Genomic DNA, 11,644 nt, shown 5'->3' with positions numbered 1-11,644 from the left:
ATGCCTGTTGAATGAATAGATGAGCTGGTGGACCCTTGCATAGACTTCGGTTATTAAGCCGAATGAATAAATCCATGAGTATATTTCTCTTTTTCTGCAGCTATGTCTTTTCTTCCCATTTTCTTGCCCGTCTGCCGGGCCCTAGTCGGCCAGCCATCATCTTTTCCTCAAAGCCCACCGCCCCTTTTCGACCACGCCCCTCCGTTGCGTCGTGAAGGCGGAGGGAACGAGGCGGGCTTTACGGCAGCTGCGTTGCGGCGGGGCGGGGCGCCGGGCGGCCGGCGTGCTTGGCGGCAGCGGTGGGAGGCAAGCCGGCAGACAGGCAGACGAGTCGCAAGCGGGTGGCGGCGGCGGCCGTGGGAGCGAGTGAGGGAGGGAGGGAGTGAGTGAGTGAGTGAGTGAGGGAGTGAGTGAGTGAGGGAGTGAGTGAGTGAGGGAGTGAGGGAGGGAGCGAGTGAGTGAGTCCCTGAGCGTGTGTGAGGGAGGGAAGCAGCCAGCGAGCGGACGAGCGGGCGAGCTAGCAGCCCGCGCCGCCCGCCCGCAGCAGCAGCAGCCAGGCCCCGCCGCCACCGCCCCTCCGCCCCGCGCCGAGGCCGAGCTGAGCTGGGTCGGGCCCGGGCCATGCTGCTCACGGTGTACTGTGTGCGGAGGGACCTCTCCGAGGTGACCTTTTCCCTCCAGGTCGACGCCGACTTCGAGCTGCACAACTTCCGCGCGCTGTGCGAGCTCGAGTCCGGCATCCCCGCAGCCGAGAGCCAGGTACGCCGGGCAGCGAGCGGGCCTCCCTCCGGAGCCTTCCCCGCCTAAGGGGCCTCCCTTTGCTGCTGACGGGGAGTGGGGCCGGGGGGTGGGAGGTGCAGGCCCGGCCTTTCCTTGCCCGCCCCGCATCTGGAAGGGAACCGGAGTCGGCGGCTGCCCGCCACAGACACCTCGAGTTCCGGGTGGGGTGTGAGGGGAGGGAGCGGAGAAACCGGCCGCAGACGCGCCCACTGCAGCATGAGGGGCGCATGGGCTGTGGTGGGGAGGGCGCCTCACCTTCTCGTTGGCCGCCCTTCCTCCCCGAGTTTGGGGTGCTCTCGTGGACCTCAGAACCAGCACGGGATTTGCAAGGGTTCATAGATCCTGCTTCCCCAACCAGAAATACCAGTTTGGATCACTGTAGCAGATACGTGTTCATTTGCTTTGCTGCTTTGGATGGGGTTCCTATCGACGGATTTGAAGTTTACCTTTAAATGTACCGATTTGTGGCTAGGGGCAGGGCTAGGGGAGGGGGAGGAAGCTGGAGATTCGAACTACGTACTTTGGAGGTCTTTGGAGATCCTCTTTCCCCTGCTACACTTGTTCCTGGTTCAACCCTTCAAAAAGAAAAAAAACCAAGATTCTAGTTCTACTCAAGTTGTTCAAAAACTCCTCTTTCACATTACACGTGAGAATTTAAGTCGGTGCTCTATTAGGATACTTGCGTGGAAATGATGTAATACTTTCTCTTTAGTATGATGGAGTGGTTTCAGGTCCCTTCTCTGCTGGAAAGAAGTTCACCTCTTCTTCCATTTTACGTAAATTGTTCCCAGAGTGCAGGTTCGGTGGCAGTAACTTCATGGCCCGAACACTCAAACCCTTCAATCCTTATTTAATAACTGGGCCTTGGACGACACAGTCGAAACTTAATAAAATTATCAGAGTCCTCCAAGGCAGGCTGTAAAGCATGATTTTCTGCTGCAGTTATACTATAGTTCCAGAAATCATTGCTCCACTACAGCCTGTTCAGTCCTGTGTTGTGGTGTACAGATGTGCCAGTATTTTGTTTGGAAGTGAGTATTCCTTTGTGCTACATGAACTTTAGAGCCTTAGCATAAAGCTGAGTGCTGAGCATTTATTGCAGAGTGCAAAGTATCATTCAAATACATACTGGCAAAAGCTACAGAGAAATTGGTTTAAAAAACAAAAAGTAGGGTGTGTGTGTGTGTACAACTTCTATAAGAGGTTAATCCACAAAAACACCAGTTCCTGCCATGAATCCCTCATGTGGAGAACTTTGAAAGCACTGTTTTAAGTAAGGAAGAAATAAAGTAAATTCTTAAATATTTGAAGATGGCCTTTTCGATCATGTCTCTCCCTCTGCCTGTTATATTGCCCATCTGGCAGGGTAAATAAAAATTTAAATGTAAATGGATTTTGCTGTTTTCAGGGTTTGGGAAAGGGAAAAGATTGAGATTGTTTGCATTCGTCCTTTTTTTTGAGATGGTAGTAAAAAGCATTTTCTATAAGTAGATGAAAAGGAATAGCAGATTGAAAAACAAATAACTATGTGGTCGAGGCAGACAATTATGAGGTCCATAGAATTCTTAGATTAGGTAGACTTTACCAGTGGAATGCCCAGGCTAATTCCAGATTCTTGGTCATTATGTCAGTGTCTTGGCATTTATTTCCTTCCCAAGCCATATTAGCCTATAGAACCTGGGCTCCCACTAGCGTTAAGTCTGTATTACATAGCTGTAAACAGCTCCTGTTTTTCAAGTTTGTTCCCTTGGCTCCATTGTAACCTGACAACATTGTATCTATTTTAAGATGTCTGGTGGTCGGTTGTCTTTCACTTGCTTGCCCATCAGGCAGGAACAGGATCCACCCTAGATACTTTTAGTCATTTCCTTTCTTCAAATCATAATAATAAACCTCCACAAACACATCATCTTTGCCTGCTAGGAGGGCCTCCTTTGTTGCACATACCTCCCAGGGCCCTCCCATATTACTCATCCTCTTCCTCCCTCTCATGGTCCTCCTGGCCTCTACTGCATTCCACCTCCTCACCTTCTCCATCCCCCTGCCTTCGTGCCTATTTTGGAATCCATTTCTTCCAGAGAATGTATTTTTCTGTTCTTGGCCATTTGCTGCCATTCTGTGTCCAGACCACTAGTCTGCAAACTTAGTCATGTATATCCCTACCAGTAAAAAGTTTCTGAAAGTGCACCCATGTACTGAAATAATTTGTTCTGTACAATATAAAACAGGTATATAACATGTTATAAAGAGAGATCATATTATATGCATGAAGTAATATAGGTAAGCAAGGATAAAATAGAATATAGTGATGAAATCAAATCCACATATACTCGAGTATAAGCTAACCTGAATATCAGCAAGGCATCTAATTTTACCATAAAAAACGCATTAAAAATGCTGGAAAACTCTGCTTATACACGAGTATATACGGTACATAGAAATGAAGTTCTGCTGTTTTCTATTTTCTTTGTACACCCTTAAAGGGTTGTCTTGGATTCTTGCCCCACACTGGGGGTTCCTGGGTTAGAATTCAGTCTCTCACTTCATCTTCAGATGTGTGTAAGCATACACTTAGGAAAAGTGATCGTTTTAACAGCTCTAGTCAGTTATAATGCAGTGTGGAGTGTGATGACAAATTTAGAATAGACGCCATCTCTACTTCTACATGTGATTAAAGCTGGGCATGTTCCATCTCTTAATACAAGTGTGGGCTTGGAAGCCAGTCTTGGCTCTGTGTGGGGCTTTGATGCAGACTTGGCTGGGTGAACTTCAAACAAATTATCAGGATTTAGCTTCTCTTTAAATAATGTCTTTATGTTTTCGAAACAAACAAGCTATCTCTTAAGTGGCTTGTGAAATGTGCTGTGAAGACCCTCTAGTGAAAGGCATATCTAATGGCAGGTCCTTTCAATAGTGTGATCCTGAGGAGGCAGCTCCGCACACAGCATGACTTGTGGTTTGTGAAACACTCTTAAACCAGTGGAAACAGAAATTTTCTCTTGTAGCTGGTTTTGGCCTGCTTATTTTCCTGTATCCCCTCCGCCCTAGTTAGTTACTGCCTCTTACTAGCCTTCTGTGTAACCATCAAAATCCTGCTCTCTGCCATTTTGATTGTGAGTATGTTTGGGTCTGTTGTTTTGGCTCTTGTGTCAGTCCATCTCACTGAGGGTCCCCCCTCTCTTCTGATGATTACCACCCATTATGCCTCTTCCAGTGAGTGGTATTACCTGATGAATACTGCATTGTAGTAAACTTGTAACATATGGGAGACTATAAAGGAAACATAATAACTTACTGCCTCTTAACCCAGAAATGGCAGCTAACCTTTTGGCTTTACTTACGTAGTGGCTCTTTTCAACATAATGGGCCATGAACTGTGTAAACAATTTTATATCTTATTTTCTCTATGAACACCAAATTGTCTACATTTCCCATGCCATTTAAAAATGATCGAATTTATAGACTTCAATGACTATACACTATTTTATCATACGTCGTCGTTCGGCGCCGTGATGCTGGTTCTGACTCATGGTAACTTTATGTATAACAGAAAGAAACATTGCCCGTCCTGCGTCATCCTCACAGTCCTTCCTGTGTTTTGAGTCCATTGTTTTGGCCACTGTGTCAGTATCTGGTTGAGTCTGGTCCTCATTTTTGCTAACCCTCCACCTTTCCAAACATGATGTCATCTTTAGGAACTCGCTGGACCCTCCTCTTAACATAGCCAGAGTACGTGAAGCGAAGTCTTCCTATCTCATGCCTAGGAACATCTGTCCGTACTTCTTCCAGTACAAATTCGTTCATTCTTCTGGTAGTACATGGTATAGTTAATGTTCTCCATCAACACTGTAATACAAAGGTATTCATTCTTCTTTGTTCCATCATGAAGATGTACTATATTTGGTGATTTATTTTCCTATTGGGGATTTGGGAGCAGCTATGAGTAATATTACTATAAATATTTCTATTCCTGAGGCTTCATCTAGTTCTGCTTGTTTTCTCAGGAAAACCCTTAGATGCTTATTACCAGGTCAAATGTTATAAAATAGTGGGGTGCGGCATCAGACCTCATCTGACTTCACAAGGGTGGGGCAAGGAGAGAAACAGGATGAATGAACAGCATGACCAGGCTGATTCCTATGAGCTAGAAATCAAACAGACCTTTACCCTTTTCACCAGTTCTGGCATAGCCATTCCTTTCATATTATATTCTGCTAGGTTCCATGATCTAGAATAGTGGCTATACAACTCACAGACGGTATTCACAATTATGGGGGGAGAATAGGCTGCAGTTCCAAATCCTGGACAAGTTAGGAAATTGTTTTTGAGTCAGGCAGCTATGCTCATAGTCACACAGCCTTGCCTGTGCTTTCCTGATGCTAGTGTTACAAAGCTGGTTAGCTCTGCCTGTAAGTGTCTGAAGGCATCCTACTCCCTCAACGAGCCTCCTACCCAAAGGCACTCAGCTTTCTCTCTGTGGGTTGGCACACCTACTGTAGCTGCCCCACTCTGGCCCAAGAAGACCACTCTGCCATCTAATGCCATTTTTTCTTGTGCCACTTCTCACTACCTTGCCATCTCTGCCTTTACAGCTGTCTCCTGGGTCTAAGAGGTTCCTAGTGTGGAACTCTTAAGTCCAAAGGATGCACTCCACTCTTGGTTCCTCTTTTCTTAGTGGCAGTGACATCCTTCTCTGCTCTGGGATTGGCTCTTTCTTAAGCTTAGTAGGAAAGCAAAATTTTGGGCAATCCCCTAGTTTAGGGTTCCATTTACCTAGTTTACATGGTCTCACCCCATAGGGGTTCCAGGTTCATGTGCCTTATTTACATAGTCCCACTAAGTCCTTTTGTAGGAGCCATAGGACCATACCTTAAATGTTAAATTTTTTTGAAAGACATTGTAATTCAGTGTTGCAAACCGCTTTCTTAGCTGGTTTGTAAAAGTCAACCTGACTGGCATAGAATAGTGTAGGTAGAGTACTTGGCATATAGTGTGCACTTAATTAACAGCTAATATTAAGTGCCCACCTGGCTGTGATTCTGTGGGCTTTGCTTGTGGCCCTTACTGCCAGAAACATACTGTTAAAGATTTCTGCTAGTTGAAGGTTCATATCCAGAGTCTGGGACACATTTGACATGATATTTAAAGGTTTGGGGGTTTCATTAATCAGTCTATGTAAGATGTTGATTAAGATTAAATCTCACTCTCTAGGGTGCCTTCTCCAGAGTAAGTATGAACAGGTGTGCCAGTTTTGCAGCTGAAGACATTTAGCTGTGTCAATTCTTTCTTCAAAAGGTCTTGAGGTGGCAAAACCTGGCTTTTGTGCATTAGAGGCCTTGAGCTGGGTAATGTTCACCATGGAAAGCACACAGGTGATGGTGTGTCTGGAATACTGTCTCTAAAACCTGCTTTATTTTGACTGGTAGAGATTTGAAACCATTGGTCTAACATATTCATGTTTAGTTAGAAAACCACCCAGACTTTAATTCTGGGGCTTAAGCTGTCACATATTTGTCTGTCATAGACTCACCCTATTCTAATAAAAAGAAGTTACTTGTTTGTGGCAGTTAAAATTCCAACCAAGCTCTCCTTTATCTCGGTGCTGGACACTTGGTCCTTTCCCGTAGGGCGAGTGTTTGTTCCAGTCTCCGGTTTCTAGGACAGTGAGCCAGAGAGTACTGTTTCACATGTAAAATCCAGGCTTGACTTGGGGAACTGTGTTTCCTATTGGATCTGACTGCCTCATTTCCGAATTGCATTGTCCAGTGAGGAAATAGTAACCAAACAGTGGTGGAATGACAAGTGCCTTCTGTAAAGTGGGACTCCAAAGCATAAGTTGTAGGTAGTGTTCGCCCCTTTACTGACCAGGGCAGGGAGGGTGCATTGAACAGTGAGCATCACTTAGTGATGATGAATGGCTTAAAAGTTATTACTGATAATCCTCCAGTTAATTCAGCAGGACACTTGGGGGTGGAGGATGGCTATGGTTGGGGAAGTTGTGTATGGTATTTGTGCAGAATATGGGCTTCAAAATCAGGCAGGTGTGGCTTCAGTCCCATTTGTCTTAATAGCTGTGTGACCTTAGTCACTGAACTCTTTACATTTCACTTCCCCGTGAGTGAAAGAGGGCTCATAATTGTGAGACTTCATAAGAGGATATGAGGGTTAAGTGGGAGGCTGAAACCTACCCCGTTTAACGCTGGCTCTTCATAGACATCACTTAATGGTATCTGCTGTTTCATTTCACTTTCTGTGGAGCATTTTGTACACAAAGAAAGGTCATTGGTCTTGTGGAAAGGAACATCGCCTCCCAAGTTTGATTTCTCATGGTAAAGAAAATAGGCATTCTCTTAGAAGTATCTGTCACTGCTCTATGAGGCTGATCGTACATCTCCAAGTATCCTGACAGTGTTGTTTCTGGAGCCGGGCAATTAAGGAGGCCTTGGGAGTACTGATGACTTCATTATGGTGCCTCCAGTGCTGATGCCTTCTGCTAAGAGCCTACCTGTGTCATCTTTTTCTTATGTCTCCTCTTTCCTTGCTGCACACCTCAAACGTGACACCAACACTCAGATTTATGTTTTGCTTTTGACCTTGTTTTTAACCCCAGGTAACCCCTCAAATTATGCTATAACTCTCAGGTTATATTGCAAAGCAATCTGTGTTGGTCATAGTGTAGTTTTGCACGAGGTGTGCTTAAATAAGGAAGTGTGAATGGGATAATAGTGTCAGTTGCGATCTGTTTTAACTTTGAAGACTGTAAGAATAATATTTTCTAGTTATGTATGAAAAACAAAAACCAAATGTGTTGATTCCAACTCAGTGATTCTGTATGACAGTAGAACCTGCTCTGGGTTCCAAGGCTGTAAATCTGTGTGGGAGCAGTTTGCCACATCTCTCTCTGTGGAGCGGCTGGTTGGTTTAGACTGCCAGCCCCTCCTTAGCAGTCCAGCATCATAGAATCACTGTGCTACCACTGTGTTAGGTGTAGGACCGGCAAGTGCTGATTTGGGCACACAAGCTCTGTAAACCAGTTTGTTTGCTCTTCTCCACGGGATTTGATTTGAGGTGAACTGAATGCAGATTCCTCTTGTTTCAAATTCTAAAGCACTTCTTTTTTCAGTTTCCATGTGCTATTTTCTGGTTGTGTGCCAGGCAACCTTGCTAGGAGAATTGTGGGGATCTCCGAGGAAGATACTGCAGTGTGGTAGTGTAGCAGAAAGAACTGGAAGGGACAGCTGTAATGATTGCGTAGCCTCAGCTGCTGTTTGTCAAATGGGAACTGTGAGGCCTGGGCCCGCTGAGTGACAGGGTTCCATGTCTGTCAGTGAGTTATCAGCAGAGCCAGGGTAGAATTCTACTCTGGTTCCGCAGTTTGCATGTGACCCAACGGCTCTGTACACAAAAACAAATCGTGAAGAAAGCTTCTCGGAAGAAAGCTTCTCGGAATGAGGTTTACTTATTCTGAGTGCCCCCTTGGAAGTACAGGAGGCAGATTGTAAGTGATAGCGTGTCTTGTGTGTTTCTCTTCTTTCCACAGTGCACTCTTGTCTGTTTTTATGTCGCTCCTTTTAGCAGGTGTGTTTGTTCTCTTGTGAATTTCTTCCCCACTTTGTCTTCCACTCCTAAACATGCGAATGACGCGGCTTTGGGCTGGTAGGGCAGAAGGAAGCATGCAGGAAAGTGGTATTTGGGAGCCTCGCAGACCTGCCCGTGTGGAGGAGCCTGTCAAAGTGTACACATCGTTTACTGGCGCTATATTTAGCCTACCCAGAGGATATCTTCCCCGTTCCTCTCCCTGCTCCAAGTTAAACCTAAAATTGGACCCACTAGTATAGATGAGGAGCCACAAAGTTCACGGGAAGGGGGAATCCTTCCACAAATTTTGGAGGCCCTTGTAGTTGAGCATTCATTGTAATAGCAGATCATGCTCTAGACAAGCGAACTGGTAAACAAAGCAAAGGCCTTGCCCGCCAGTAGCTTAGCTTCTAGTGGGGCAGAAAGACGGACAAATAAACAATGTGTCATGTTAAGTGAGAAGAGCAAGTGAAACCCTGCCAAGGAGAGTTGGTCGTCTTTGAGGAATGGCATCATGGTGTGAGAGGAGGTCAGAGCAGGGGGCCAGGCGCCATATTGTTTGGGGCTGTTCGTAGATGGAAGAACTTTGGGTTTTAGTCCAGGTGCGATGAGAGACCACTGGAGGGTTTTGAGCAAGGCGTGACATCCATCATCTGATTAAGAGGGAAAGATAGTCTTTCTGGTTTATGCCTTGTTCTAGCTCAGTGCTTCATGCTATTCAACTTTTTCTTGTAGATTGTGTATGCTGAAAGACCTCTCACAGACAACCACAGATCACTGGCTTCCTATGGCTTGAAAGATGGGGATGTTGTGATTTTACGACAGAAGGAAAGTGCGGATCCTCGACCTTCAGTGCAATTCCCAAGTAAGAGATCTCATAACGGCCCACCATCCACTAACACGAGCATCTTGGTGGAGCAGACGGTTAAGCTCTGGGCTACTTCTGGAAAGGTTGGCAGTTTGAACCCACCCCAGAAGACAACCAACCTAGTGATCAGCTTACCAAACGTCATAGCCATGGAGACTCTGGAGCACAGTTCTGCTCTGGCGGTCACATGCGGTTGCCCTCAGTCAATGCGACTAGGTGGCAGCTGAGTCAACGGGTAATGCACAAGCATCGTTAGGTAGCAAAGCAAAGTTGTTCAGCATGCATGTCTGTGGATAAAGAACACTGGGACACAGACTCTGTCCATGGGCAAGTTACGGTATTTAACTTTTTACATTGGTTTTCTCATCTGTGAGATAGGTGCCATAGTTAACCTAGCCAGACTTGCCTTGAAAAGACTTCCCCTGAGATTGTGAGGACATAGTAAGCCCTCAGTCATTGTTGGCTGCTGTTACAATTCTACATTTACCCTCGGGAAGGACTGGAAAGGCTCCCTATGCCTCTGGTTCTTGGCTGACTTTTGCTACTTTGTGTCTGGCCTTTGGGGACAGACCTTTGTAGAGCATTTTACAGTCAGCCAGGCACTTGTACCTACATTTTATGTCAGTTCATAACTCTTGTGAGGAAGAGATTCCTCTTTACAATTTTTTCTCTTTAACAGATGAAGTTCAGATGTCAAATGGTGTCTTCAAAGTCGCAGAGCTAATAAGACAGCACAGAAAGTGAAACGTGGTGCTTTCTCCATTACACTGAACTTGATGAGCATAAAGCTAGTTTCTGATTCTCTCCCAAGCCAGCAATGTTCATTGTGTGATAGGAAACTGTGTGTCAGCTAGTCCAGCGGGCTAATTTAGGGCTGTGCAAACATCCATTTCCACAACCCTGAGACCAGAAGATGTAGATGGTGCGTGGCTGCCACTACCAAGTGCTCTGAACAGGATCATGTTAGAGGGTCAGAGAGGGACAGAACTCAACGGTCATAAGAGACCAGGCTTAGTGGTCAGCAGAGACTAGTGGGAGTCCCCAAACTTGTGACCCTCAGTCACCATTTGGATCCGGAATGGAATGATCAACAATTTAAGATACGAAAGAGCAGCATTTACCCGACAGAGTAACAAAGGCTGAGTAAAGGAGGAGGAATGGAAACAGGAGATGCCGGAAGGAAGTAGGATGCGAGAGGCTTGCAGTGGATGAGGTGAAACGTGCATGAACTGGTGATCTAAAACTGATGATCTGCTTTGTAAATCTCCATCTCAATAAAAAGCAGAGAGAGACTTATCTCAGATCCCCTATCTGGAACAGTTTATAATCTGTTTGTGGGGTCTCTGTGTCCCGTGAAATAATACGCAGTCATGTGCATGTGTGAAGAGTGAGTTCATACTCCAGCTCAGCGGTTCTCAACTGGTGGCTCATGACCCCTTTGGGGTTCGAACGAACGACCCTTTCACAGGGATCACCCAATTCATAACAGTAGTAAATTACAGTTATGAAGTAGTAACAAAAATAATATGACTGGGGGGTCACCACAACATGAAGAATTGTATTAAAGAGTCTCAGCCTTAGGAAGGCTGAGAACCGCTGCTCTAGGTCATCTGGTTTTAAAGTTTGTGGAAACAGATGATAGGTGTTTGGGTGTTGGTAAGCCTTACTAGCTTATAACACAATGCTTCCATTCAGCTTGAAACTGGAGCTATAAGAGATCAGCAAGCACCGTCCCTACCAGGTCTGGATTACATTTGTCCCTTGGGTTACATACATCTTACTAAGCTGTAGAGGCACTAGTGGCTAAAATAGGCCAGTAAATAAAAATCTGCCGAAGTAGCTAACCAAACCTCCCACAGCTTAATTCAGTGAGATTGTTTGTTCTGATTCACTGTTGTTGTTTTTTCCTGTATGGCTCTATTTGGACAGGACAGCCAGTAGATGGGAGTGCTTTATATAGGTGCTTACACACCTGTCCAGACCCAAATGGTGATTAAGGGTCATGTTCTATGAAAGTAAACAAGGTTTTAAAAATTATTCTGAAGTGAATGGTTTCTGAAGATAATGTAACAACTAACAAACTCACTGCCATCAAGTTAATTCTGACTCATCGAATCCCAGCAGACTGAATAGAGCTGCCCTGTGGACTTCCCAGGCTAAATCTCTGTGAGCAGAAAGCCTCTTCTTTGTTTTTTAATTATTTTATTGGGGGCTCATACACCTCTCTTTAAAAAAATCATTTTATTAGGGACTCATAAAACTCATCACAATACATACATATATCCAGTGTGTCAAGCACTTTTGTACATTTGTTGCCCTCATCATTCTCAAAATATTTGCTTTCTATTTGAGCCCTTGGTATCAGCTCCTCATTTTGTCCCCTCCCTCCCTACTCCCACTCCTCATCAACCCTTGATA

General features: G+C 45.3%; 1 protein-coding gene across 1 annotated transcript in view; it reads left to right on the top strand.

The window, feature by feature from the left end:
- Positions 1–621: 621 nt before the first annotated feature.
- The window catches only part of LOC101657616 (regulatory solute carrier protein family 1 member 1), a 41,412-nt gene continuing 30,389 nt past the window's right edge, over positions 622–11,644 (top strand). The window contains exons 1-2 of the mRNA XM_045298950.1: positions 622–759; positions 9,094–9,223. Coding sequence (XP_045154885.1) covers positions 622–759; positions 9,094–9,223 — 268 coding nt within the window. The remainder of the gene's footprint in view (positions 760–9,093; positions 9,224–11,644) is intronic.

Source organism: Echinops telfairi, unplaced genomic scaffold (assembly GCF_000313985.2).
Source record: "Echinops telfairi isolate 266 unplaced genomic scaffold, ASM31398v2 ScPeMD7_7457;HRSCAF=8495, whole genome shotgun sequence".
NCBI classification, from domain to species: domain Eukaryota; kingdom Metazoa; phylum Chordata; class Mammalia; order Afrosoricida; family Tenrecidae; genus Echinops; species Echinops telfairi.
This window is presented reverse-complemented; position numbering and strand designations above follow the sequence as displayed.